This window comes from Exophiala aquamarina (assembly GCF_000709125.1).
Source record: "Exophiala aquamarina CBS 119918 chromosome Unknown aczIA-supercont1.2, whole genome shotgun sequence".
Lineage (NCBI taxonomy): Eukaryota > Fungi > Ascomycota > Eurotiomycetes > Chaetothyriales > Herpotrichiellaceae > Exophiala > Exophiala aquamarina.
Window position 1 is genome coordinate 3980761 of NW_013550586.1, and position 26781 is coordinate 4007541.

Sequence of the window (26781 nt, forward strand, 5' to 3'; positions counted from 1 at the left end):
AGGGACAGGCTGGTGTTGTGGCTCTTGACGTTGCTGAAGAAAAGGCTGGGCGGGCACCTGAGGCTGATGTTGAAATTGAGGCTGGCCGGAGGCCTGAGGATAGTTCAGGTTGAGACTGTCGTCGTAGAGGTAGTCCATGCTGGAATACATGTTGATAGGAAAATTGGGATCCATGGTGGCGACAAAACAGGAAGGCACGCGCTTCACTGTCGACCTGTCGCTCCTGCCTCGTTCCCCTGGCGCAACCACGCGAATTGCGCGGACGTATAAGTACTGACAGGGTACTGGCACTATCAGGCGTATCGCGAAGTGTGGATTGGGAGAATTTTATCCAAACAAAGCCTTTGATCAATTCACATCCGTTGAAATACTCTTTCGCGATTTGCACAATCCAAAGTCGCGTTTTTTTCGCTGGCTAAGCGGCGGGAAATTTCACGCACGAAGACGATTTGCGCCGCGACGCGTTTGCGCCAAGCATGCTCTCTGGTATTTCCGTACGGACGTATTGCCTGCGGATTGGTCTTCGATTGTGCCGTAGGATGTAAGCACGAATTGAGATACAAAGGGTGAATGCCCTGATGGAAAGAGGAGGTCATGAGGCATAAGACGCTAGGAGGTTGCAGCGTTAACAAGTTGGCTATCACGGGCCGGCCCGACAATGGTGGCTGCTAGGGTTGTTTTATGTCATCAAAGACTCTGCTCTTACTGTGAGTCCCGGGTACGGAGTACTACCATGGAGTCAGGTAGCTTACACCTCGCAGTGACATCGACATTTCAGTTTGCCGTATTTAATGTCGCAGGCCATGAATTCTTAGTCCTCTTGCATATCTCGAGCCAATGGGCCCCTAGTCGTCAAGCACCACGCATCACAGGAGATGGCCATAGACACCCTGCAAGTTCTTTTCCAATACGCTGAACAACACCCGTTCGTCGCCGCTCTGGTCTCAGCTACAATCATAACCACTCTTGCAATGTCACCCGGCCGCATCTTGGGAATCTCGAAAAGAAAATACTATCATTCTCCGAAAACTCTGGACGTCAGGTTCAAAGATGGCCGAACCACATCATTCGCCGACTTATGTAAGTCGGTGGTTCCAACATGTCGACTCAACCCGGCCTTGTTCAACGGTCATCTCCAAACCATCTGGACCGTTTTCAAAAAGGAACATATCCCCATCTACTACAAGAGGCACATATTAGAGAACGATGATGCTACCTACATGGGCCAGTTCTCCGTCGATTTCGTCACCACTCCATACGAGGGATCGGACCCAAGACTGCCTCCTAGAACCACATACTACACGGAAGAGGAGTTTTCAAAGATCGGATCCCTCGATACTCGTCCCATGCTAGTGATGCTCCATGGTCTAAAGGGTGGTTCTCATGAAATCTACATCCGACATGTCCTCGCCCCGTTGATCGGGGATGGAGGCTGGGAAGCATGTGTGGTGAATTCACGGGGCTGCTCAAACAGTAAAATCACGACCAGTGTGCTCTACAATGCCCGGGCAACTTGGGATATCAGGCATACTGTCAAATGGCTGAGGAAGACATATCCTAACCGTCCGCTATTTGGCATAGGCTTCTCACTTGGGGCCAACATTATCACAAATGTGAGTCGGGCTTCTCGCCCCTTGATGTTTTGGTATTTGTTGACTTGGCTGTGCTAGTACATCGCTGAGGAAGGCATCAATTGCGTCTTCAAAGCTGCATTCATCATGTCCAACCCTTGGGACCTTCAGGCAAGCAGCCTTGCCTTGCAGAGAACGTGGTTTAACCGGAATGTGTACTCCAAAGCGCTGGGGTCAAGTATGAAGGCTCTCTTTGAAGAGTAAGAGCCTACAAGATCATCTCTGATATCAATCTCCAGCAAACTGACCCATTTTCTTTCGTAGCCACGCTGAGCAGGTCCTTAAGAATCCCAACATCAATGCCGAACTTGTGCGCGGCAGTAAGCATCTATATGAGTTTGACCGGTATGCAGTCTGCGCCCGCGCCACAGCATAGGTCTCCCCATACTGACTCATCCAGGCATGTTCAAGGCCCAACATGGGGCTATCCAACCGAAGGTGCGTACTACCGAGATGCATCTTCGGTGGACTCCTTGCTGGCCATACGAATCCCGTTCCTTGCTCTCCATGCAGAAGACGACCCGGTGACCGCGGCAGAAGCGCTGCCACGGCAAGAGGTCCAAACAACGCCATATGGTGTGCTCTGCACCACCGAAAGCGGTGGGCACTTGGCCTGGTATGAGTTCGGAGGATCAAGATGGTTCTCCAAAGTGGTGTGTTACCCTGCCACCCGGAAAGGGGATGTCCTGTGTCGTTCGTGCCATGGTCTTGTTTGCCTTAGATAATGTGCATGCTGACCATATTGTCTCCTATAGACCACTGCGTTCTTTCAGAAACTGGCCAGGGAGGTCGATCTTGAATCCTTTCCTCCGCTCCAAGGCTTTGAGAATGCCGACCTCGAGGGCCGAATCTCGCGACCTCAACGGGAACCGTTGCGGCCGGTCTTCCAACCCATGAGGAGGAAAATGCACATTCCCACAGCATAGAGTAGATGTGGTTTCATGCACAAATGCATGATAGACCCCGACCCGTAGATAGAGAGGATGTATAGAAAGCAGCAAGGGCAAGAGCAAGGCCACCCAAGATATGGCAATCTCAAGCACCAGTTCACGCGAACGAAACCCGCTTCTTCGACTTCTGCTTCTTTTTCTCGTCCGGTGCCGGTGTACTGACATCCGGCAAGCGCCCACCTTTCTTGTCATCACTTCTGCTTCCGCTTCCGCTTCCGCGCTCATTCGCACTCGCACTCGCACTCCCAGTCTTTCTCTTCCTCTTGACCTCCGCCATCTTCCCTTCGAGCATCTCCCTCTTGCCATCCTTCCTCTTCTCGGCCTCCTTGCGCCTCGCTTCCCTGACCTCCTCCAACTGGCGTTCCCGCATGATCTTGCTTTCGATCTGGCCTTCCTTCTGCGCATTCACCAGCGCGAGGATCGTCATCATTGACTCCTGGTCGTCGATGAACACCTTGCCCTTTTTCTTGCCCCGCGCGGGCTTCACCACCCCGGCTGGCGTGATCATGTTGAGGGCTGGGAGCTGGAGTTCCTTGTCGGTGTACACGCGCTGTTTCTTCTTCGAAGGGCGCTTGGACGCGGAGAGGGAGGTCGCGGCGGGTTTGGTTTTGATTTGCTTCGTCGGTCGGTGCACTTTGGTTTTGGATTGAGTCGATGAGCCTGCGGTTGCTGATTTTCGGGCCATGGGGTTCTTGCTGCGCACCTTGCTGGTGGTCTTGGAGGTTGGAGGCTTTGGCGCCATTGTTGCTTGCTTGCCCTTTCTGTCTACGACGGGGTCTTCCCAAGCAGGATGAGTAAGTGTGACTGTAGCAGCACCGTCTTGATCAGGGCACCAGGACGGTGTGGAGAGTCTGCCCTGGGCACTTTTTCACGGCACGAAAAATATCAAGCCGGGGATCTGCCGCGCACTGGAGTGCCCAACGGATTTTCATTGCACCGAGAATTGGGACTGGACTAAGTGGGTGGCGAGGGTGGATGCCGACTCCAACTTCGCCGAACATCCATCCAGTCAAGTGGTAATGAGCATCGACTTCATGCATAATGCATTAGTATTCGGCGAGTGGAGATTTCGAGGCACGCGAGGCATTTCGGACACTACTACTTGTTTCAAATCAGCGGGGAGCTTCTCCTCAAAGCTATCTTACATCGGTCTGCTATGAATGGTGCACTCGATCAAAAAGAGCCGTCAATTCCATCTCCAACCAGCACCTGCTCAGGTAGCCTTTTGCCCATTTGCACCGCTTTGCCTCTCTCGCGTCTCGCACTTCGTCCATCGTTCCCTCCGTTGATCCAAAGACCAGCAACGAACCAACAAACAACCCAGCTGCCTAACTCACGCCGAGGACAAAAATGCCCCCACCATCCACCATCCGCGACATCGCACCCCCGGAAGCCCTCTCCAGCATCGCCAGCCAAGGATTCGCCAGCGGTGTTTTACGCTTCGGGACGATCTCCTTCCTTGCACACCTACTCCTCAACGCCCGACATCCCGTCTACCGTAACCTGACGATACAGTTCAAGGTGTTCATCCAGATCTCGTCAATGACGCTGGGCGGCTGCATCTTCGCGGAGAAACGGGTAAGCGAGTTCAACGACAGTGTAAGGAGGAGGAACCGGGCGCTCGAGAGGTCCCGTCAGGCCTGGGGCGAGGAGCAGGAGATCAGGGCGATGGCGCAGAGGAGGAGGGACAGTGAGTTGACGGTCGCTGCTCCTGCATCTGCTTCGCCATCTGGCGGCACAGAGAGTGCCAATGAGAATTGAAGTGTATGGCCTTGCAGAAGAAAGCAAAAGAGAAAAACAAGGATGTCGTATTCTCCAGGAATCAGACTGTTGGTGCTGCACGTCGGTCACGAATCACTGACGCAGTAGACACCCTATTGCGAACTATCTCGAGCGAGAGGATCCGTTGGCCTGGCCAACCTGACAAGCACCGAACATACCCTGGTGAAACATCCCGGACTGGGATTCTGCACTGACTCCCTCCCCTCTCAAAGTTGCGTCCTGCGAAAGCTCTACGCCAATACTACAGCGGTGGCATAAACCGGTGGTCGAGAAGGCCGTGTGGTTCAGAATTCCGCCTCGCATCGCCTCACCTGAAGTACTTGCGGGCGCCGAGAGCTCAGGCTGCGTTCTCGCTGTCTGGTCTGATGGGAGTGGTGACGAACCTGTTTTCCACCAGAAGACAGGCGGCGAGTACCCGAGCCGCTGGATGTTTCGGATCTCCTCCTGTCAGGTCTACAAGGCAAGATATTCTGTTCTTTTCGCACATTCCTACCGTTGCGCGGATAGTAGCATGTCGGGCTTCAGACCGTCCCAGCTCTTCTGGAGGGGGCAACAAATGTTAGTTCAGCCAGCGGACCACTTTGGATCGAACGGGTGCTACCGCCATTGTATTAAGGGGAAGAAACATGTCTTATTACAAGTATGTGTATATATGCAGGTGGATATGAATGTAAATATTCGAAAAGCGCGTTTGTATCATCGTGCCAGGCCCATATCAACCTTCAGCTGCACATAAATGGTCATACAAGGGCTTGCCGAAAGCTCAGTTGTCGTTTTTTGGCTCTCTTTTGTCCAGGGGCTAGCTGCTACGCAGTCGCCTTGCGCTCTATTCGTGGATCGGTCGGCCGACCATGATAACCATGCGCCATAACGCCATCGCTCAAAGAGTAAAAGGGAGGGCGGTTCGTAGATAACGGAACGCCCTGGGTGTTCAGATGGGTGTCGGTTTTCCTTCTTCAGAAACCATCATTTGTATGGATCAAGATCCCCATCTCAAAGGAATGGGTGTCGCCGTTTCCTGATGTAAGCGGAGAATCACACAAGCTTTAAGCGTCATGCTGCTCGACCAGTTCGTAGCTCTGTTTCTTCTTGAGTCCACCAGGCCACCGCATCCACAGGGGCACTCTAGAGGAAGCTGGGACTCGGTAGGCACTGACACGGGGACTACTGCCGGCGGAGCCATGTTTGCGGGAGGAGAGATTCAACACACGCGAGTACACAGTCCACACCAGGAAGATCAGTGTCAAGCCGATGATAGTACCAACCACAACCAGCAGGAGCCAATTCTTGCCCATCCAGAAGATCAACTTGGCGTCGTCGCCGTGCCAGCTGTCTCCCTTGTAAGTCTCGAAGAAACTCCAGGAGTGTTTGTTGTACTCGTCCGGCATGAGGACGCGGACCCGTCCGATCCAGTCCTCCTGTTCCAGGTTTGAGTGTTCGCTAATCCACTTCTTCCAGATTACGGACAAGAACAGCGGTCCCGTCGACGCCATGATGGTGATGTACGGCAAAACCCATGAGCGGTTGGCGCCTTGCAAAGACTTGGTGACCCGGAGGAAGAATGGATGCTGTGGAATGGCGGCCATGGCGTCGTTGCTGATACCGGTGGGCACGGTGCGGCGCACCCAGGCGTTGTAGGAAAGTAAAGGATCTAGGCGACGCTTGCACCCGTCGTCAAGGTCGAGGTAGATTCCTCCATAGTGCGAGAGGACAAAATACCGTATGGCGTCGGCGCGCTGAATGGGGTGTTTGTACCCGACAAAAGTTGGGAGGAACCAGGGATATTCCTTCTCAATAAAGTCCGCCGATTTCGCATCGGTCCACATCATGTATTCATAGTCTGGGTGGAGGTCCAGACACGACTGCTGGGCTGCCTGCCAACGCTCGGGGATGGACTCATTCTTGTATGTTTGGTGTAGAATCTTGGGGATTAATTGCGGGCGGCCCTCGAGAAGGGTGGTATTCGGAGCGGGAAGTTCTGAGCGGTGGATGGCATCGGCGGACGCGTCCTCGAAGAGGAGAGAGATTAAAGTGGAAACGGAATGGAGGAGGAAGGTGAGGATGATGATGGCGATGAGGAGAAAGATCAGTAGGCTACGACGCATGGTGGTCGGTGCGTGCAAGGTGACTGCAGAGACATGCGAGAACTGAGGTACAGAGATTATTTGTGGTAGTGAAGGGGGAAAGATGAAGGAGATTAAGGAGCGCGAAATTAGGGTCCGGGGTGGTGGAGCATTTTCTCAGTCGAAGTTATGGTGGAGGAGGCGACTGGTATAGAGTGAAAGTGAGAGTTGGAATGAAAGAGTGATGAAGGAAAGGGAGGGGCAGATTTCAAAGAATCAAAAGAAGGCGGCATCAAGCATCTCTATACGGAGTACATGGTAGGAATTCGAAGTATGAGTGTTTCGGTTGATGGCACTTCGTATAGCATGCGACGATCAAAGGGAGTGAAGTGAGTGGAGCGGAGGAACGGCCGTAGTTCACACGGGCAACTAACTATAATTACGCGCCAGTTTGCCAGCTGGTGGCCAAACATGGTTAAAGCCTACCGGTCACTGTGCATGACTGTGGCAGTGCATGCATAAACCTTAATATACAGGTACTCGTATGGTACGTACGCGATAAAACATCGGGTATGGTGTCAGACGAGTATGAGGAACCTGATCAAAACTCGCGATTCAACCCTGTTTGGGTCCCGACAATAAATGAACGGCGTACTCGTATGTACCATATGCACCATACTAAACACCAAACCTTCGGTACGGTGAACCGAGTACGCATATGCCATCACTAGCATCTTGTGCTTGAGTGTGTTTACGCGTATGTACTATAATCCAACATAAGATCACACCATGACGACGTAAGCCAACCATTATGATTCCTGATGCCTGATCTATCTTGGTTCACTATGCAATGCATTATGTAGCCCGTGGCCTCGTCTCGCAAGAAAGACCTCTATTGAACAACTTCTTTCCAACCTCTACCAGCCAGGTAGCCAGTAGTACTCCGTACTCCGTGTTCCGTCGGGATTATCCTCGAGCCGAACCAGTCGCAAACAACCACCCAGAATCTTGTTGTTCCTGGGACTGGTGATAATGAAACTCGGTAGCCTATTCAACGTGTACCCAAATTTCATTCCATCTCATCTTCAGGCATAGGAAAAACGAAATGTTTTTTCTGCGCCAGTTTTTCATCAATGTAATCCAGTACTTCTGGATGCTCATTAGTTGGGGTGCGGTCAAGATTGACTCTTTGCAGCAGTTGAGCGACAGATTCTGAGCCCATGTTCTGACGCCCGCTACCCTCACCTGGGTTGTCGTCTTCCCATACCTCGCCTTGAGCCCGGCAATAATTTCGAAACAAATATTTCTGCAACCTTGTCACTTGCAGATTCCACTTATCCTCCAAAGTCGAAATCACTGCCGTCACGTCTTGTTCTGTGAATGACCCGGCGGACGAGATGGAACTGCTTGGTCGATGCCCGTGACTGTGCCGGTGATGTTTGCCCGTCAATGCCCCGCCCAACGTCCTTTTAAGCGCATTTCCACTTTTGGCTCGTCGCGCATCCTCAGCCCGGTCCACCGAAGATTCAATCTCACGCCGCACCCTTTCCATCGCCTTGGCACGGTCCTGTTCGAGCGTTGGCAAATAAAGCAGTGTATAATTATCCTCAAGAGCGTCCACCAGGACGGTGAAGCTCTGCAAATTGATATCGTTGTGCTCACAGTGGATCTCTAACAGAGTATCATTGGTCTTGAGCACTTCCGCCAATGTGGTTGCCCCTTGCAGCCCGAGAGACTGGTACTCGATTCGCAACAATCTCAATGTCTTGTTGTGCCCCAACCCTCTCAGTGCAACATTAAGCCCAATGCCAAAGCGTGTAGCGTCGAGGTGTGCATGCTCTCCACTAATATCCAACTCCTCGAGCGTCTTGTTTGTCGCGAACATATCTTTGAGTGCTTCGCACGTCTCCATCGATGCATCGTAAGGCAATGAAGCACGCGAAATGTCCAAACTCCGAATCGTTGTATTGCATTTCAACGCGTTGATCAACTCGCGGAAGTGGCTCTCCTTTTCAAAATCCATCATCCGCATGCTGACCGACGATGGCCCATAGCTCTGTGCTATGGTTTTGAACAGTGTCGATCCGCCCACTTTCAGTCGATTCTCATTGGCGCTGACATGCATGTTCCTTGATTGTCCATCATCCCTTGCCATCGACCGAAAAAAAGTAGCAAGGTCACGACCATTTAGCCCGCATTGATTGACGTGCAATTCTCGGAGAATGTCGGATTTGGGAGTTGCCAGATATGTGGATATCGAGTCGACTGTTTGTTCGTTGAGTGTCGTCTGAGATAAATGGAGTTCTTCTAGCCTCCATGCAAAAAGGGCGTCCGGTGCAACTAGAGGCTCTGGTCCAGCAGTTTTCTGCACACGCGTAAGGTTCAAACGACGGATCCGGCTGAACGCGCCTAGTTCTCTCTGGAACAGCTCAGGGCTGAACCGCCCTTGAGCGCCCGAAATATTGATCACTTCCACAGTACTCTCCTGTATGGCAAGGGCAGACAGTAGCACGTCAATATCATGCACGGACAGCCCGCATTCGCCGAGTTCCAAAGCTCTGAAGTGACACTTTCTCTCCGATGCAGCGTCCACTAGATGGTTCAGATCAGAGTCTGCAAGTTTTAGGCCTGTTAAGATTATCCAGTCGACATTGGTCAACGACTTCTTGCAGAGAGGAGCAAGGGCTTCCGGAATTCCACAATTAAAAGGTTGCTCGTCTGCTACGGCGATTTGAATGGGAATGCTATATGAAAAGTCCAGCCGTCTCAGCCGTCGACTTTTCAGTGCTAAGCCTCGAATTTCCTGGCACAAGACTGGCAATTCCTGGTGTCCAGTGATATTGGTAGGATGCCCAGAACGCGTGGCCAGGCTGTCCAAGTCTGAGCCAAAATCGTCGTACATTTTACGCAAAGGAGTCAGATTGATCCGCGCAAATGAGATTGAACTGAAGGACTCGTTATACCGTAGGGACCTGAAAACGGCAAGCAGTTCCAAAGCAGAGTAAGGGGCACTTGTTGATGGTGCAAGCAACTGGAAGCAAGGTGCATCCTCGCATTGATAGTCCACGGAATAGCAGATGCGAGATGTATCTATATCGTATCCGGCACAGTATGCGATAAGTGTGCGATCAAAGCAATGGTGATCTTCCTGTGGGTAGTTGGGAGGATTCATCCTGTCGTCAAGCTCTTCAGGAACATCGAAGTTAAACGGTTGACAGATCCATTCAGGCCGCAGATATTCTGAGGCAAATCTCAACCATAACGCGATGTCTTCTGCTGCAGATGAGGCCAACTGTAGCGTGTAAGGCTGGCCTACTGGAGCCTTTAACAGCAGCTGAAAGTTATCTTCCTCGAAACGAACCTTGACGGCGGTGATCGTCACAATACCATAGGAGCTTGTAGAGTCCATCTCACTCAAAGAGGTGCTCGAGGACCTCGAAGATGACTTATTGATTGGGATCAAATGCACTTTATACAGTCCGATGGCCAGATAACAAATCATTGAGTTGAGCTTCGTCAAATCCTCTGCCGAAGTTTTACTCGCTGACCTGTGTGTGGATCTCTTTACCGCCCTGAACACATGAAAATGATCAGGGTCATAATCCCGGTCTCGATCAAGTACACGAGCGATAGATTCGAGAGTTTGAGCCTGAATCTTTCGTGGCGAGCCACCTTGACTCGCCTTGGAAGCCTTACGGATTGCAGTAATCCACAGTTCGGATTCGCGTGGATCGTTGACTTGGAACTGTAGGACCGAGGCCTTTTTGGCTCGCTCGTCAAGATGCGCGACTTCGATGGAAAATACAGGTCGACCATCATCAAATTTGCTCACGGCAATCGTCTGGTCGAGAGAGATGGCGGAAGTGATGTCAGAGTATGTGGCGAATTGGAGCTCCTGGTATGAACCAATTGAAGAGGAGCGTGGGACATGGCCTCTGACGGCAGTATTCGGAATGCCGGGGAACATCTCGATCGCTTTGGCCTGACTTCGAAATCGAATGAGGTGCGACTCGGTCAGAACCAAGAACTGAGTTCTCTTTCGAAACATATTCCCACCTCCAGCGAGAACTTCGCCATATTGAAGGATCCTGTCACCCAAAAGACCTTTCAAGTTCATATCCCCGTCTTCTTGCAAGGACGAAGCCTTGGAGTCGGATCTCGTCAGGGCCACCTTCTCATCTTGGTCGAGCGACTGAAGTGAGCGGAGAGAACCGAAAACCGAGGTCCGATTGGCCTTCTGCAAGGTTCGAGGACGCACCTTGGGACTAGATTGATCTGAGTCAATGGGACTGGGAATATGGTAGTCATCGGAACGTTTCTCTGACGAGTTTGTGGGAATTTGAATAGAAGGGGAAACGTCTAATTTTTGGCGAAAAATGCTCAGACTCTTCCTCCTTCGTTTGTCCGCCATGGTGTCAATGGGTAGCGGGTGTTTTGTCCCGATTTCTCCGCAAGGAAGTACGAATATCAATTATCGGCAGGTAGATAACGTCGAGGGTGCATGTTCACTATATTAGACATGGCTATGCGTTGTAGCCACCCATCAGCACGCCCACTGTTTCTTCAACTGCAATGTCCTGCCGAGGGCGGCGACATTGCAGGCCTCAGGCTGTCGAGCGGCGCAGGTGGAAGTTTTGGTCGCGGTGCACGAGAACCAGGATATAGTGGTAGTCGGTGAGGAAATGGGGCGAGGAGATCGTGAACAAGTAGGACAGGGACAGGTCGTTTCAGTGTTGGAGGGGCTGGCCAAGGTTTGGTAGGTCGCAGGTGACAAGAAGAGTCGTAGGATGATAGAGAAGAGGAGGAGGAGGATTTGTGCAAGGAATGAGAGACTTGCTCAATCGGCATCCGGATATTAAGTTGATTCTGCTAGAGCGGAGGAGGTATCCATGATGGAGCAGTCGATGGCACCAGCAGACAGGGTTTAGCTGGCATGTGTGCTGCGTAATGATGAAGGCGCACGAGTAGGCCTGTATGGAGTAGGTCGGGCTCTTGCAGGGAATTGACTGGGCATTGACTGGGCAGGATGATTGATGGGAGAAAGCTGGCGCAATGACAAGATACTGCTAGTAGCATCCCGTTCGATGACAGCGGGTAAGCCTACCGATTGGCGAGTAGCGGAGCGAAGTGGGATGAAATAGGCGTCATCGTACGAGGGCTGCATGAAGGAGGAGGGGAGCGAGAAGACCGAGCCGGTGGAGCACCGAGGGGGCCCCTCGGCCGCAGAACGTGGGTTACGGCGTTACCACTTACGAGTTGGGTGACCGAGTACGGAGACATAGTGATGGAAATGTTTGGCAATGGCCGCTGGAGATGGAGATGGAGACGGAGATGGAGATGAATGCCATAAACGTAATAAGCCACGGCGGGCATTCGACCAAGTCCCCGGGTCACGTAATGTGCTAATGTTAATGACCAGCCCTAATAAGGACCCAACGTAAATGCACTTGACACTACATTGTCAGTAGAATCGTATGCTGTCTACTTTACAAGATCATTAACACTGAAATGATGTATTTACGGGGCGGGTATATCCTCTGCCTATGCAGTCTGTATAGCATTCCTTAGGCAAGCGAGATGTCGACCTCGCCGTCGCCTACAAGGCCTCTATACCTCACCTCGCTAACTTTACCGTCTTGATTCCTGAGCAAAACTCTGCTGAAACTCATTGCTCCTTCTCCTTCATACATCTTTGGGAAGTTGCACATGTTGGCTTTCGGTTTGTATGACTTATGATAATTAATGTCAAGGAAATCGGAGATATAAACAGACCTCGCCCATTGATCGCATCCTCCCTCACGATCTGTCATTTCTGCGGTCTCCTCATGCGACAATCATTGGTGGGATGAAGATCCTCAAGTAAATTGGTTTTAGCTAGAGGATTTCTCATCTTTTCCTGTTCATAAATGTCGAAATGATGAAGAGGGATTGCCTTGCTTTCAAAGGCCGTTTAAAGCCATTCTTGACAACAGGGAAAGAATCATCCGCCTTTGATCTGCGCGTTAGGGCATTTGTGATTCCGTGGATGTGCTGAGGAGGGATCCACATCCTGAAATCAAACAATCGGGCTGCTGGCTTCTGAAGTTTGCGTCCATGGCAGCGAAATCGGCCCTGGAACAGAGTTATGATGGGAGGGGCTAATGATTGACAAGAGAGGCATTCGCAATTCCTTCCCGCTAGGGAGCTGCCCGTCACGGAGCCAAGTGGCAGAATCTGCAAACATGGCTTTGAATGTTGCAGCGAAGGGACCACTCAGACAACAGTTCGTGGTAAATCAATTCGAAGCTTGCGGCATCCATCCTTTAGCGCAGTTTGAGGAGGAAAGGCAACCTGCTCCTTCATCAAAGCATCTTTGTCTACACTCCTATTGAACCAAAAACCCCAGAGATGGTATGGAAAACACCCAGTATCAGCGTTGCGAAGAACCACTGTTGGCGCCCTGCATGACACTCTCTGGCCACTCTAGCCAGCGATCCCACCGTTTGCCTAGATATTGGCGGATTTGGTCCAAGGTTCGACGACCTGCCTGGCCAATAGCCCACGATTGCCGTCGTCGATGAAGTATCACGGCGTAGTGTGCGAGAATGACAAGTGCCTCGGGCTTGCGCTGATCGACCAGTTCGGTAAAAGGCTCGGACAAGGTCACCAGCCAACTGAAGGCCTGGTGTGTGGATGCTGAGGGCTCATCTAGCATGTTCTCACTGTCAAAGGTTGACTGTAATACTTCCAGGGACGCAAGGCAGGTTTGTATGGATGAGGCGCTCAGGTCAGCGCTGTCCAACATTGCGCGCAACAATCCACACTCATCTCGCGATTCTTTGGGGCTTTGTTGGTGCTCTTCCGACGCGACTAATATTGGTCCGATCTCACTCTTGACCAGTGTTTCGAACCAGGAGTGGATAACGACGTTAATCCCCCGCAACAGGCGGATGCAGCCGACCAGCTTTTCGAGAAAGCTGCCAAAGTCAGTCTGAGGTTGCTGTGTGAAGATGTCCCAAAAGACATGAAGGGCAATTAAGTGGGAGAATAACAAGATATCCAGGCAGTTTGAACCGTCAATTCTGCACAAAATATCTCGATACCCGGCAAGCGCTGCGGCCTGTTGATTTGCCGCGATGTTCAGATAGTGTGCGGTTGCATGAGGTCTCTGGAGGGTCATGTGGCATGCCGATAAGGCGAGCAGCTGGTCCATCAAGAAATGCTGTTTGAAGGACCGCTCAATGATGATGCGGCGATACAGCTGGATCTGCAGAGGATCAATAGCGATAGTCATGCATGTGGTCGTGATGAATAGGTAGAACAGCTCAATGTGGTCGACGTTGGATCCTAGCCCAGATGAGCCGGGGGGCAGCGGCGACAAGCTGCCGGCGAGATTGCTGGGACTGCCAGGACTACGTGGTAGAGATTGTTTATGAAGGCATGATGCCTGGTCTGTTCGTGGAGACGGGGCTACTGGAGCCCGCTGTGAGGAGATTGTAGTGTATATGCATTCCCTTTTGGAAAAGGCGCATTTTCCACACACAGGTCTCGCCTCATCACACTTCAAATGCCGGCGCTTGCAGGTCTCGCAGCCAGCGCGGGATTTTGGAGTGGATCTCCTGGGCATGTCGGTTTAACTCCCAACGGCTGCTGGTATCCCAGGCTGGTTGCCCGCCCAAGAGCCCAAAAAGATAAATAGTGGCCGAGCCTTGATTCCTCTGGCTGGGAAAGTAACCCGACCGCCAGAGCTGAGCTGAATCCGATTCGGGGAGAACGCAAGTTTTGGTAAAGGTGCAAGACAAGGTGAGAGGGGGCCTTCTGTGACTATGCAGATCGAGCACAGATCCTGTCCAAACATCGCCTGAACTTAGATTAATTGCTGCCTGATAGCTGCCAGTGGGCAGCACAACAAGTTCCGGATGCCGGGAAATGGCCACATCCGTTAGGGCTCACTCCCTAAAGGTCAAATGAATTTGTGTCCTATGAATCTATGGTAGGCAAGCCGCGTCAAATCCCCAGATGGCATTTGCCTCAGCTGCCTCAGCAAGCAAACACTTCTAAGCTTCTTTCCCAATATTTACCCGACACCGTAGCTCAACCATTAGCGGAGGCTTTTCCCACAGCGCAAAAGTTCGCTGCTTCTCCGCCCACCCTTGGCTTGGTGGCGCAAGTTTCAGATCAAAATTCCAAAGAACTCTCGCCAGGATGAGGCGCATCTCATGATAAGCCAGGTTGCGGCCAATGCAGTCTCTTGGGCCGGTGCTGAAAGGCTTGAAGACGTCGCGTCGGTCGTGGAAAAACGGAGAATTTGGGTCTTCCTGCTCTGCTGGGAGCCAGCGCTCCGGACAGAAATCTCTGGCACGGTAGAAGTTATTGTCGGAGTGATAAGCAGACATGTGGTGAACTCCAACGCATGTCTGTAGAAGGATTAGCACATTGTCCTGGCTGTATATGGTCCATCCGATGGTTATCTCACTCTCTCGGGGATATCGTGACCGTCCACTCTAGCGACTTGGCCCGGTAGGGTATGGCGAAACAGCACTGTTGGGACAGGTGGAAACAAGCGCAGAGCTTCTTCGAGACATGCAAGCATGTATGGAAGCCTGCTGCTCGCTGTGTTGAAGGATATTTCTTGGTTGCTTCGGAACGCATTGCGTACTTCCATGGCACACTTCTCGAGGGCCTCTGGCGTGCTAAGAAGATAGTACGTTACGCCACAGAGAAGAGTCGCCGTCGTCTCGGAGCCTGCCACGATTAGAGTATCCGAATTGGCCACAAGCTCATCATTACTCAGTCCATGTTCCTGTCCCTGCGAACGCAGCATAAAGTCCATGAAATCACCCCGATGACAGTGATCCTGGTTCTCCAGCCGTTTTATCGCCAAATCTTTGACTAGGTCCAGGTGGGCTTTGCGGGCTTGCTTGATTTTCTCTCCGGCTACCAGAAGAAGGAGTTGGGACAGCAAGGGTGAGGCATTTGCAAGCACGAGGATTGGGAAGAGTCGCATCATTCGCTCAATGTTGCTCACCCATGCATTTTGTTTCCCTGCTTTCAGACCATCGAAAGGTTCCCCGAATGCGAGATCGCCAATAAGGTCAAATGTCGTAAACGTATACCACTGCACCATGTTGGTTTGGTGTCCTTCTGACGCCACATGACGAAGCTTCTCAATGAGCAGGTCGACATATACTTGGATGACGGGCTCTTGTTGTTCGAGGGCTTTGTTCGAGAATGCGGGCAGCATTGCCCTTCGGAATCGAAAATGGGTTCTGGCATCTGAAGAGATTATATCACTCGGGCGACTGTTGTCGCCATGTCCCGTACCCTTGGGGAAAATTTTGGGAAGCTCCGCGTGCCCGTGACCGTAGATGTCCTTCCAGGCTTGACCAGATATGAAGGTCAGCTCATTTGGCCCCAGTCGAACGATGTTGCCGTACTTTCGATGATGCTGACGGATCTGGAAGTCGAGTTGCCCGCGAAGCTGCGCGATGCTTTTGAAAATAGGAAATGCGATCCATAATTTCGGGCCGTTGAACCTGTGGAGAGGATGGAAGTACAAATTTTGGATGGCCACCAAGATGCTCCAGCCAATGTTTGCGGCTACCAGTGACAGCAGGATGCACAAGATTCCTTGCCAGGATCCAATACGAACATGCTCACCAGTCTCAGGCTCTAACATGTTGGTGATAGAATCCAGCTGGCTGGCTGCTCATGGAAACTTTTCACAGTTTCATCTCTGTACATTAACTTATACTTGGACCCGAAGAACAAGGAAACCAGTGATCACTGCTTGCTTCCGCCTCATTCAGCAAGGAGATGTTGCGAACAAAGGGGGTTATTTCTGTGCAATGAGAAGTGGCATAGTGTACCAGAGTAGACTTCAGAGCAACCCAACTGACCCCTCGTATTTGCGTATCCGTCTCCGGATTCAGGTCTTCTTGGACCTACTGACTTAAACAAGGGTGGCCGCGATACTAAACTGAATACAACCATGTCAAGGGCTTTGTTTTTGTCCCAGCCCTGTCTCAAGCCATTGGTTGACCACAGTATCTGGCTCCAGGCAACTGTCAATTGTGCGACAAGGCTGGGATAGTCACCAGGGCTGTGTTCCTTACCATTCGAGAGTCCTACGCTCAGGTCTTGCTTGCGAGGAAAGCTCACGCGTTTGGGGACCAGTAAAGAATTAAGAAGCTCAGAAGCTGCAGTGGACTAGATCCTTGCCTAGCCCACGAAAGCACTCTTGCTATTAGTCGCGATGTCACCTTCAAGAATGTGTTCATGGTGATGTGTAATCTATCGTCTACTCCTTTCAATCCATACATCTTTGTCTGCTAATATCAGAACGGATGTTCCGCCCATCGGATGTATCCTCCCCCTTGGGCGCTGGCATCAGGATGCTTGTCAGGGGTTCGTTTATGGAGCCATTAGCAACCCCGTCGGCGAGAAGGTAGCCTAGATCGGAGTTTCAGCCATACATTAAGCTTCCTTGGAATGTGTCGTCACTGCTTCGGCCGGGTTTGTCCTTTCTACAAAGACCTCCCATTGATGGCCGGGGTGGGTATTAGCATGTGCACTGAGGTTCCTCTCATGATGGACAACAGTATCGTTCAGTTCGGCATGAGGTGAAAGCCAGGCGCATTCAGATGTACTTTGCTAGTATACTTAAGGTGGCACAGTCTAACATTATATTCCGAGACCCTCTGGGCTCCTCCAGCTACCTTGTGGTGTCAGGGTCTATCTTGCTAATGTTAGTTTTTCCAGAACATGCGCTAGTCTAGGTGAACTGCCGGCGCCGAAAAGGAGGCAAGGCTCCCACGCGTGCCGAACACGAGAAGCTCACTAGTAATTAGATCGTAGCCATTCAAAACAACGCGCCAAGCCTCGTGTTCGTGTTGGTTCCGAGCAGAGGGCGCGTTTCCACAACTTAAAGCCCGCCAACCCTCCTTCACCCGGACGGGTGGTATTATGTCATCTACCTGAAAGAGTCATTTCGCATGTTGGTAAGCTTGATGCCGCTCGGGTTCGCCTGCTCCGTATTCGTGAGTTTGGACAAAGTCTTGGCAGAGGAATGAATACAGCCCTCCTATCCCACAACATAAGATTGCAGAAGCTTTTGAGGTTGCGCCCGCCGACAACCAATATGCATCAGCCTCGTGGAATTGTTGTTGCCTGAACAGAATGACTTGCAATTGGTACCTACGTCGTACCTGGGGCTCGCAGATGTCGACGCAGAAATGGTCGGAACCTCATTTTGTGAAGATCCCGCAACCAGGGTATCTTCAGCAGGTGCACACTATGTTCATAAAGTTTGCAGAGGCAGTCTTCAAATACGCGCATTGTAGAAAGATAAAAAGAACCACCGGCCCGACCGAGTCACGATAAATTCAATCTTTCAAGGACCGCACAGCTCCCGTCTGCCACGAGTCTCTTTGACAACTAAGACGATTCCCCGAACTTCCCTGTTCTTCCGAAAATTCTTGTCCAATCGACCGAGAATACAAAATGGGCTTCTTCAATCCTCAGTATAAACTGCGAGTACACATCCTGCAAATAATTCTCGTCCACATTATCATTGGCGTCACTACGCCACGGCTCTTTATGAAAAACCAGCCTCGAACTCGGGCGACCACCATAGCCTTGGGTATGGTAAGTAAAAACCTCTCATCCCGGCTCTTGCTCTACCTACGAGTTTGCACACCTTTTCAGAGCCGAACGCTGACCATGACGTCGTGGCTCTTCCTGCTAAACAGGGAGGCAAATCTATGATTATCATCTGGTATCAAATTCTCACAGAGCACTTCAGCCGTTGTCGCCGATGGAAAAGCCTCAAGGCCTACTCGATCCTGAATGGTCTAGAAGTCGTCTTTTGGGCAGCAGTGGTGTTCCTAGTCATCCAGGCAAATATTCAACGTTGCGTGGGCCTTGGATGTACGCTTAGTTGGGTCGCCTTGGGCTTCGCCGTCATTACAACGTAGGGTCCAATTCTCTCGAGTTCTCAACTGGGGAACAGGCGCTAACATCTACAAATTACAGCATTGTCGCCGTGTACATGGCTATTCTTTCCTGGCTCGAGTATCAAACCTTCCGTCAGCAAAAACATTCCAAACATGGCAGGGTCCGAAGCAATCCAGAGGATGGTCTGCCGTTAGCCAGGGCCCGTAAGTAAGATCTTCCTGCCGCAAAGAGGCGTTAAGAGACAAGGATATTGTGGCCTGAGAGATGGATTATTTTGTGGAAATGCGATTCCTGCAGCGCGTGCCTGCCCTTGTGAATACATGAAATAGAGAGAAACAAGAATCCAAGTGGTTGGATTTCGAGATAGACTCACGGGTGTGCTCCTAAGGCCTATCGTTTACCAGAGTATCTAAGGTCATTTGACTTTCACCTAGTAAATTCTGTGGATCTTTAAGGCAGGGCTTGCGGACGAGGCACTGGTACAGTTCTAGAAATTCCTGGCGACTAGATTCTCCACCTTGGCTCGGACGACTACCAATCCTCGACTTGAAAGTAAGCATTCTAGCCTGACGCGGAAGCAGTGGGCAATACCTGTCAAGGGAAAAAGTTTAAAGCGGGCTTCGCTCACCGTCTAAGATGGAACTGGGTTTGGCAACCGGGTTTTTTGTTCGCGGGTAATCCATTCTGTCCTAAACAAGGCACTTGGTGTTGGTATCTCCGTAGGAAAATGCCCTCGTCGCTTTTATGAGGCCGCATATCACCGGGCTCAGCTGCGGCTCAGCATCAGCGTACGCTGCTTGTCACGTTGATCCCGGCTGATTGGGCCTCTCGCCTGGGCTCCGCGAAGTCTGGACGTTATGGTCATAGATGTTTCTATACGAGCAAATGGTGACTACAAACGAGTCCTCTAGCCCCAACGGAACAGTTTTCGTCAGGTCTTCAAATGCGTGAGTCCAGGGAGATGTGGAAAACCAGACTGGCGATCAAGAGCGAACTGGAGCAATTGTCAGGCGATCGAAAGGGCACAAGAAGAACACCACATACCCTGATATCATCGCTCACATCCATTATTAGCGCTTCTACCCCAAACAAAGCAACACCCGTCTGTGAATCAATGTGTGCTTGCGCAGTAGCTTCGAAGATATGTTGACTCCTCCTGAAGACAGGTACCGAGGGCACGACATTTGAGAAAAATCTTGTATACAAGGCAATAGCGCGGCATATTTCCGCCTCCAAAGTATGAGGCAAGATCAAATCTCTTAGATTCAGTGCCAATAATAGCTATCAGTCGCCATACGTCATCGTCGCAATGCCGCTCGAGAGCATCTAAACGAAGAGGATTAAGCGTGGCCTCAAGGTGCTGCCCTTCTGTCTCACGCCTGGCACTGGAGATGAAGGACATGAAGTACAGAGCAACAGTTGCGCCTCCCTCAAGCCTTTCTACGATTCTACCGCTACGACGAGCAAGGGAAAAATTGATACGAAGAGGAAGCCGACTGCCGACACTAAATGTACTGTCTGCGAATGGTTCTTCGCTGGCCATACTCGTGTCACGAGGGCCGAGACTACGGGAGAGGACAGTAGCGAGATGTACTATGTGGGATGAGGTCCCTTTTAGTAGGTGCGACGAACCTTAGTCCGTGAAGGTATCGTCGTCAACAAGCACCGACCCGAGCACAATTCTAGGTTGAAAGACCTGAATCGGGTGAACTTGGCTGAATGGACCTGCGACGACTTGATTTATATTCATCCGCGGAACCCGGTACAATCTACGCAGCTCCGACATGTTTACTGGTGGACAGGGGCCCGGATTGATAAATTCTTCAAAGGTGGGATACGATATAAGGTACAGCCACGGTGAATCTGCTCCGAACGTCGTGATCTAACTAGACTAGGACGTCGATCTCGTTTTACAACGCGTGAAAGATGGTAAAGACGGCCGCGACTGGAGGATCATATACAAGCTTGGCTAGCGGTTCGCGAAAAGAAAAACAAAAGACGCGTCGGGACGCGTGGGTCATTACCAGGGCTGGTCTTTACCGGGGTGTCCGACTCAACATCTCTGAGGACCGGTATACGCCCCTGCGTCAGATAGCTGGAAACCAGTTTGACTTCACCCTCTTGCGCTATCTCGCCTGTGTTAGAACAAGACCCCCCGTCTCGCCCTATCTAAGACAATCCGATCTACTCACACTCTACCTAAACATAACTCTCGAGGAGTGAAGACGACACGGTAGCTAGAAGGTTGGCCCGTTCTGGAAGCCCTGTCCTATGAATATTCGTCCCTCAAAGGGCCCATCCTAGAGGCTTTCGATATCCATGCAATCGTGTACTAAGGAGCTCCTGCTTACTACTGGTTTCCGTCTAACCTAGTTTTCACCATTTTGATACTGTTATATTAAAATGAAACTCTACGAGGCTGCAGATTGACTGTCTCTACCTGCGCATAATTTTGCTGACTCGAACGGCTGGATCTGGAACTTGAGCCCATCTTTTGGCGTCTCCACGAATGGTGAACGATGACGAAATCGAAAGAAGGATGAATTCTGCCCGAGGACACTTTGGGAAGCCCAGTGTTTCATAACCAGGGTACGAAGCACTAAGGATAATGGGAAGAAAGAGAAGCGGTATGATAGAGAATAGGATGGAATGATTGTAGTTTGCGAAGGCATGTTTAGAGTATTTTGCTCGCCTTCTATCGCATTATATGCTCCTTCAGGTGTTAGCAAAAGGTCCTCCCGAGGGCAGTCCATCCCTCGTCATGGTTCTGATGGATTAAAAGACTATATTTGGTAGATATTGAATCCCCCGTAGCACCCTGCCTACTCGATGCTCCAATGCAGAAAGCGCTGGTGTTGGTGCGAATGGAATGGTCGAGAACGTTCCCCCTTATTCGCAAGGTCCTGGCATACGGAAATATTTCGCACCTTTAGTGCTTCAGGCCCAGTCCGAGTTAGCGCTTTCTATTGTTAATCCCACCGAACTTAGAGTCATCGACGGGGTCGATACCGGTGGTTGGGTCGAGTCCGAGTTGGCGCTTTCTATTGTTGATCCCACCGAACTTGGAGTCATCGACGGGGTCGATACCGGTGGTTGGGTCGAGTCCGAGTTGGCGCTTTCTGTTGTTGATCCCACCGAAGTCATCGACGGGAGGGACCTCGACGCCATCAACTTCCAGCTCTAAGTCAACACCCAACTGGCGCTTGGCAGGCTCAGCTACAAAATTGTCAATGTCAGCAGTGGCTTTCCCAAGTGAAAGACCCTATAGATCCACATACTGGCAAGAGGAACAGCCAGCGCAGTGGCGGCGAGGAAGAGGGTAGAGATGACTGTTGAGGTACGCATTTTTGCTTTAGCGGCTTGGAAAGTAAGTGTCTTGTCTTTGAAAAAAAAGTTGGAAGAGAAGGTAAATGGTTAAGCGAGTAGACTGCTGCGTCGAGGTAGCGACTGTTTATTGAAGATAGAGAGAAGGCTTACTGAGGACGGAAGAGCAGGATCTTATATAGAAGGATATAGATGGGCATTATTGTACGGGTGCTGTCGAGATTGAGAACCATGTACAATACACGGCTCTAATGGCCAATGATGTTTCGTACCAACTTCATTAGAACAGCGATTAAGCAATCTATTACAGAAGTTGTGTCGAGATGGCATTATTTCTGGACCAGAATGTCAAAACCATGGTGCTGTCGAGGGATTTGGTGTTGAAGATTACTGCCATCCTCCGAGGGATTTGGTGTGGAAGATCACTGCCATCCTCCGAGGGATTTGGTGTGGAAGATCACTGCCATCCTCCGAGGGATTTGGTGTGGAAGATCACTGCCATCCTTCGAGGGATTTGGTGTTGAAGATCACTGTCATCCCTGGTACCAAGTCCTGGTTGGATAATTTAGAAGGTTCCTAAAGCGGGGGGGTTAGACAGGTCTTTAACCGCAGTAGGCAAAAGGTGATGGATATGGATCAAACGGGTAGATCCCCTGATAACGCTCGTAGATCCCGAATTAGTGCGATAAAGGTAACAACTAGTAACCCCTGGGATTCTCAGAGCACGTAACTGCACTATTACTCGTACAGCCAGCGCCTCGTAAGGTTCGTTACAGCAATAGCAACCCTGGGTCAATTACGATTGATGGGAGACAGTAGTCCTGGGCGGAATAGGAGGCCCCGAACCGGTAAAGGAGATCCCGGTTTCAACATTGATGAGGCGCCGTCGCAGGGTAGAGATATGTAGCCAGAGGCCCTCAAAGGAGAGGACTCAGGCTTTGGTACATTGCCATCCCAGACCCTACTTTGTGTGCTCGCAATGTTTGTGATCCCTCTCAATACTCATCCCGTGACAAGCTATACTCAGGACCCGAATAGTAGGAAACACGCGATGCGTACAGTGTACAGGTCGTCATCAGGAGAATCAGGAGAAAGGGCCATCCCGGTGAAGGCAACGTAGGAAACACGATCCATCAAACGCGAAGGGCACAGGGTACGAGAGATAGCATCCACCCTCTTCACAAGGAGTCCCAGTTTCGAACCTTAGGTTCCTAAAACTGTACCCTCGTGGACCATCGAGTAAAGTTGCCACATTCTCGAAGAGAGACACCGACAAAGCATTGCGTGAGGATCCAATGGCAGCAGGGGTCCAGAAACGGGACTGAGTACCCCGTACGGCTGATGAGAAGCACAGTGAGGTTGAGCACCGGCCTGGCCTGGCTGAGCGAGTCACTGTTAATGCAGTCCTTCCCGGGCTCACTGAGACGGCTGGTGTAATGTTACATGAAGGATCTTCCGAGTAATTTGATTCTGGTATTACTGGACAGACTATTAGGAGAAGGGGCCATCCGTGGGATGTTGCACATACGTTCTCGTTTGTTGCTAGTCCTGAGGCTGCTTTCTTCACGGGCCAGACTTTCGACTGCAGTGGTGGCCAAAACTTCCACTGGCGAATATTGAGGGCAATGTCTCTTGATCCAGAGGACCACTATACTATTGTTGTCACTGTGATCTACTCAGGGTCGCTCCCATGCCGGCTCAGGTATTTACCCATCGTACAAGGTAGGGAGACCTACCTAACTACGTAGCAGTTAACTTGCTACCAGTCAGCCATCCTTGGTTTCAAACCTACAGTATAGAATATCTAATTTTACAATGTGCTTTATGATGGTACACCTGGCATCGTCCCGACCCCCAAGGTTTTCATCCCTTCCCTTGATATAGGACAACCTGCTCTCGTTGCGCATCAAATTCGTCCAGCTTACGCCGCCACATTTTGCCCGCTCGACTCATCTCAACCAGCTGCTGAATATAGAACCCAGCCGCCTTGTCCTCAGCTTGTGGAAATTCCAATACAGCCTTGCGTCGGTTCTTGCACAGCAAGTAATTTCGATGTCCCATTGCCTTGCTTTGAGGTTCAAGACTGTATTCCACCTCCCATGAATGCGACCCTCTCAAATTTTCAGGCCGTTGCACCACCTTTCCATTCACAGAATTTCGTATATGCAATTTCCAAGCAAGAATCTCTTTTTCTCTTACTGGTTCCGAGCTTCCCTTTCGATCTTCCTTTTCGACACCCATCATATTTTCAAGAAATGCAACGTCTTCGGTAATGGGATGTTGACCTGGTCCATTTGACGGGTCTTCACCATGGGACATTGCCGTCTGGCCATCGTCTGTTGATGCCTGAGAAGCCGTGGTCGGGTTGAACAGACGCCGCTCATATGCTTCAATCTCATCTCTTTTGGCCGTTTGGATGTTGCGAACTTCGTCTTCACTGACCGGCTCGGCAAAGACATACATACATGATGGACTGACCTTGGTAGCCTCTCTAGATTCGAAGTGGAATCGAATAGAAGTCTCTGGGTATGCTTCGGTTGCCCTGTCAAAAATATCGCTCAGAATCTTGAGGCTCAGCCGATATTCTCGGTCACCCAGTGACGGGTCCGTCTGACCGTGAAGCGCAAGGTCCATTTCAGGGAGTGAGACATATTGAAAGCCAAATATTCGCTCCACATTGTGGTATGCCACAAAGATTCCATCCATACGGCCCATCCGCACCTGAAGAGAGTATTTCAGAAACGCAGATCTCATCATGTCGTAGTATTCTCGTTCATACGATTCCCAAGTACCAAATCTCTCCTTAATTTGATAGCCCTGTCCTTCTTCTGGTGTCAAGAGCATCATGCGAACTCCCGCGACGGCCCGGGTCTTGAGGTCAAAAATGCCTGTTCCCGGCAACCGAGGATCAAAGCAATCGAGTTGAGACCGGAGCAAGAACTGACCCAGTTGAGTATAGTGATAGGCCTCGCGTTCTTGCATGTCTGCTTGAGGGTTTTTATCGGTTTCGGCCGTCTTGCGGAACATTTCGAAATCTTTCTTCTCTGATGTGAACAATTTCTCCATGGAGCGCCCTAGACTCATCAGGATGTTGGCCGAGTCAAACTCTTTGTCTGCATCAACAGCATATATGCCATCTCGCCACCGCAGAAATATTGCACTTGGTCCCCTTTGGAGTTTGGTAAATGAATCATAGTTCTCACGAAATCCACGAGACATGTTTTCCATCGTCAGTGGGCGGAAATCAGAGAGCAAATAGTGGAAGTGAGCTAAAATTCCAGACATGCTCGAAGTAGACCCGGTATACCTAGTTTCAAGCTTCAACGCCATTTCACGTAAAGTATCATCTTGCGATGAGGTGATATATTTGTTGAGCGCGTTAAAGTTGAATTCCGACACAGGGATGATTTTGCCCAGATAAGGGTCGAAATTCCAAACCCGTGATCTTGGATCTTGTAGTTGATAAACCCCAGGGTTGAATAAAACTCGCGACAAGTCATAGCTCAACCTCGGGACTTCTGGCGTAACAGCAGGTATCGGTTGGAGATGATAATCACTAACGTCAGCGATCCTGCTAATATCTGCATTGATGCGTGGTTCCGGTTGCGGCTGAATCGGTTCATTCCTTAGCTTCTTCAACTTCCGGTCGACTGCCAGAAGCTTGTGGATCTGGAGAGGCGCCACTCTTCGGACAAGAGGTTTCATAACTCTCTTCCGGCTCGTAGGACCTCCTTCAATCATTTCATTCACGCGAGGGGCCTGGTCGCCCCTGATGATGCCCAAGCGACGCAGGAGGTTGTGCATAGCGGAATTGTGCCGGATACGTGGATCCTTTTTCTTCGGGTTGGGAAGTATACTGAGCTGGGAGTTCACATACCAGTGCTTCTTTCCCGCATAGGCATGTTCTATCCTTTCTACGATGTGCTGGAGGCCTTGTTCATTCTGGGAGGATTTGATTCCACTCGCTTTCAGGACTTCTTGAAATGGTATGGCTTTATCGCCTTTCGGGTCAACATCTAGCCAAGCCTTTCTCAGCTGTTTTCCAACATCTTTGAAAAGAGCAACCTCCTCTCGTTGGCTCGTCTCTAACACCACCTGATCGACTGCGGCTTGCGAAGCATAGCCATGTTGCTGCGGTGTGCCGCCAATTGCTAAAATCCGGGCTCGATGTTCACATGGAGGAACTTGAGGTCGTTGTCGGGAAGTGCCATGGTGCACATACAGGCGAGAAAAGGGACGTCGATCAGGTGTTTGGAGGGAGCGAGATATAGACAGAGTTACATTGTTGTAACCATGATGGCGCAGGTTGGCTTCCCGGCCGGCGGTTGCCAGCATTTGTGAGACAGCGGGAAGTCAAGGCGTATCTGTGCGACAAAGAGGCCGGTGATGGTGGAAGGTTTATAGGGACATGAAGAGCGCAGAACTTAGGAACCAGATGTCATGTACGGCAGTGGGCATGAAAGACTGTAGAGAACTTCAATGATTCCGCGACCCCAAATCTTTTTTTAGCGGTATATACGCAAATGTCGCGTTTGTCGTACCTCCGGAATGGAATATATATTAATCCGCACCTGACTCCAATTCCAAAGCGGGATCCGCCACCCCAATCTTTCTACCCAGCGGCGGGAAGAGTGCGTAAAAACATCGAAGGCGATTAAACATCCAAGGCGATTGAACATCAAATACTGATAATGGTGACGTTACAGCTCTCATCACCACTAGCACATAAGCGCTGACGTGTTCTGTATGAGCCAGTTGATGATTGCCAGAAGCTGATGAGCCTCTGGCCTGCCCTGTCCCCCAAACGATCACCGTAGAAAATATCTTGAAGCACATCCTTCGCCAATGACAGCGGGGCCAGCCCATGAGAAAAGTCATTAGGTCGGTACTTATATATTGGATGCAGGTGCGCTGAGAGCAACTGTGTAACAGACCAAATATGGAGCGAAGACTGGCGATCTGATAAGATATCCTAATCTCCAAAGCGCACCAAGGCTGTGACTTCAGGGGCGGCAACACCAGGTTGGTGAAGTTCCGCCTGGTTTTTACAAGGTATTTTTTACCCGCAGACATCACACAAGTGCTCATGCTGTCTCC

At 50.8% G+C, this 26781-nt stretch overlaps 9 protein-coding genes across 9 annotated transcripts; 3 read left to right on the forward strand and 6 right to left on the reverse strand.

Annotated features, from left to right (window-relative positions):
• Positions 1-875: 875 nt before the first annotated feature.
• A1O9_03244 (uncharacterized protein) lies at positions 876-2557 on the forward strand (the record flags this gene model as incomplete). The annotated part of the gene is made up of 5 exons (XM_013408812.1): positions 876-1613; positions 1671-1831; positions 1896-1976; positions 2032-2284; positions 2387-2557. The coding sequence occupies 5 exons, from the start codon at positions 876-878 to the stop codon at positions 2555-2557; spliced, it is 1404 nt and encodes a 467-aa protein (XP_013264266.1).
• A 121-nt stretch (positions 2558-2678) lies between these two features.
• Positions 2679-3323, reverse strand: A1O9_03245 (uncharacterized protein; the record flags this gene model as incomplete). Its single annotated transcript, XM_013408813.1, has 1 exon — positions 2679-3323. One exon carries the CDS (start codon positions 3321-3323, stop codon positions 2679-2681), a length of 645 nt encoding a protein of 214 aa, XP_013264267.1.
• Positions 3324-3931: 608 nt separating this feature from the next.
• Positions 3932-4342, forward strand: A1O9_03246 (uncharacterized protein; the record flags this gene model as incomplete). The annotated part of the gene is made up of 1 exon (XM_013408814.1): positions 3932-4342. The coding sequence occupies one exon, from the start codon at positions 3932-3934 to the stop codon at positions 4340-4342; it is 411 nt and encodes a 136-aa protein (XP_013264268.1).
• A 1067-nt stretch (positions 4343-5409) lies between these two features.
• On the reverse strand, positions 5410-6468 carry A1O9_03247 (uncharacterized protein; the record flags this gene model as incomplete). Its single annotated transcript, XM_013408815.1, has 1 exon — positions 5410-6468. The coding sequence occupies one exon, from the start codon at positions 6466-6468 to the stop codon at positions 5410-5412; it is 1059 nt and encodes a 352-aa protein (XP_013264269.1).
• Positions 6469-7495: 1027 nt separating this feature from the next.
• A1O9_03248 (uncharacterized protein) lies at positions 7496-10837 on the reverse strand (the record flags this gene model as incomplete). Its single annotated transcript, XM_013408816.1, has 1 exon — positions 7496-10837. The coding sequence occupies one exon, from the start codon at positions 10835-10837 to the stop codon at positions 7496-7498; it is 3342 nt and encodes a 1113-aa protein (XP_013264270.1).
• Positions 10838-12835: 1998 nt separating this feature from the next.
• On the reverse strand, positions 12836-14032 carry A1O9_03249 (uncharacterized protein; the record flags this gene model as incomplete). Its single annotated transcript, XM_013408817.1, has 1 exon — positions 12836-14032. One exon carries the CDS (start codon positions 14030-14032, stop codon positions 12836-12838), a length of 1197 nt encoding a protein of 398 aa, XP_013264271.1.
• A 430-nt stretch (positions 14033-14462) lies between these two features.
• Positions 14463-16084, reverse strand: A1O9_03250 (uncharacterized protein; the record flags this gene model as incomplete). Its single annotated transcript, XM_013408818.1, has 2 exons — positions 14463-14822; positions 14882-16084. The coding sequence occupies 2 exons, from the start codon at positions 16082-16084 to the stop codon at positions 14463-14465; spliced, it is 1563 nt and encodes a 520-aa protein (XP_013264272.1).
• Positions 16085-17907: 1823 nt separating this feature from the next.
• On the forward strand, positions 17908-18571 carry A1O9_03251 (uncharacterized protein; the record flags this gene model as incomplete). The annotated part of the gene is made up of 3 exons (XM_013408819.1): positions 17908-18051; positions 18156-18376; positions 18439-18571. The coding sequence occupies 3 exons, from the start codon at positions 17908-17910 to the stop codon at positions 18569-18571; spliced, it is 498 nt and encodes a 165-aa protein (XP_013264273.1).
• A 4976-nt stretch (positions 18572-23547) lies between these two features.
• A1O9_03252 (uncharacterized protein) lies at positions 23548-26019 on the reverse strand (the record flags this gene model as incomplete). Its single annotated transcript, XM_013408820.1, has 1 exon — positions 23548-26019. One exon carries the CDS (start codon positions 26017-26019, stop codon positions 23548-23550), a length of 2472 nt encoding a protein of 823 aa, XP_013264274.1.
• Between the last annotated feature and the right edge of the window lie 762 nt (positions 26020-26781).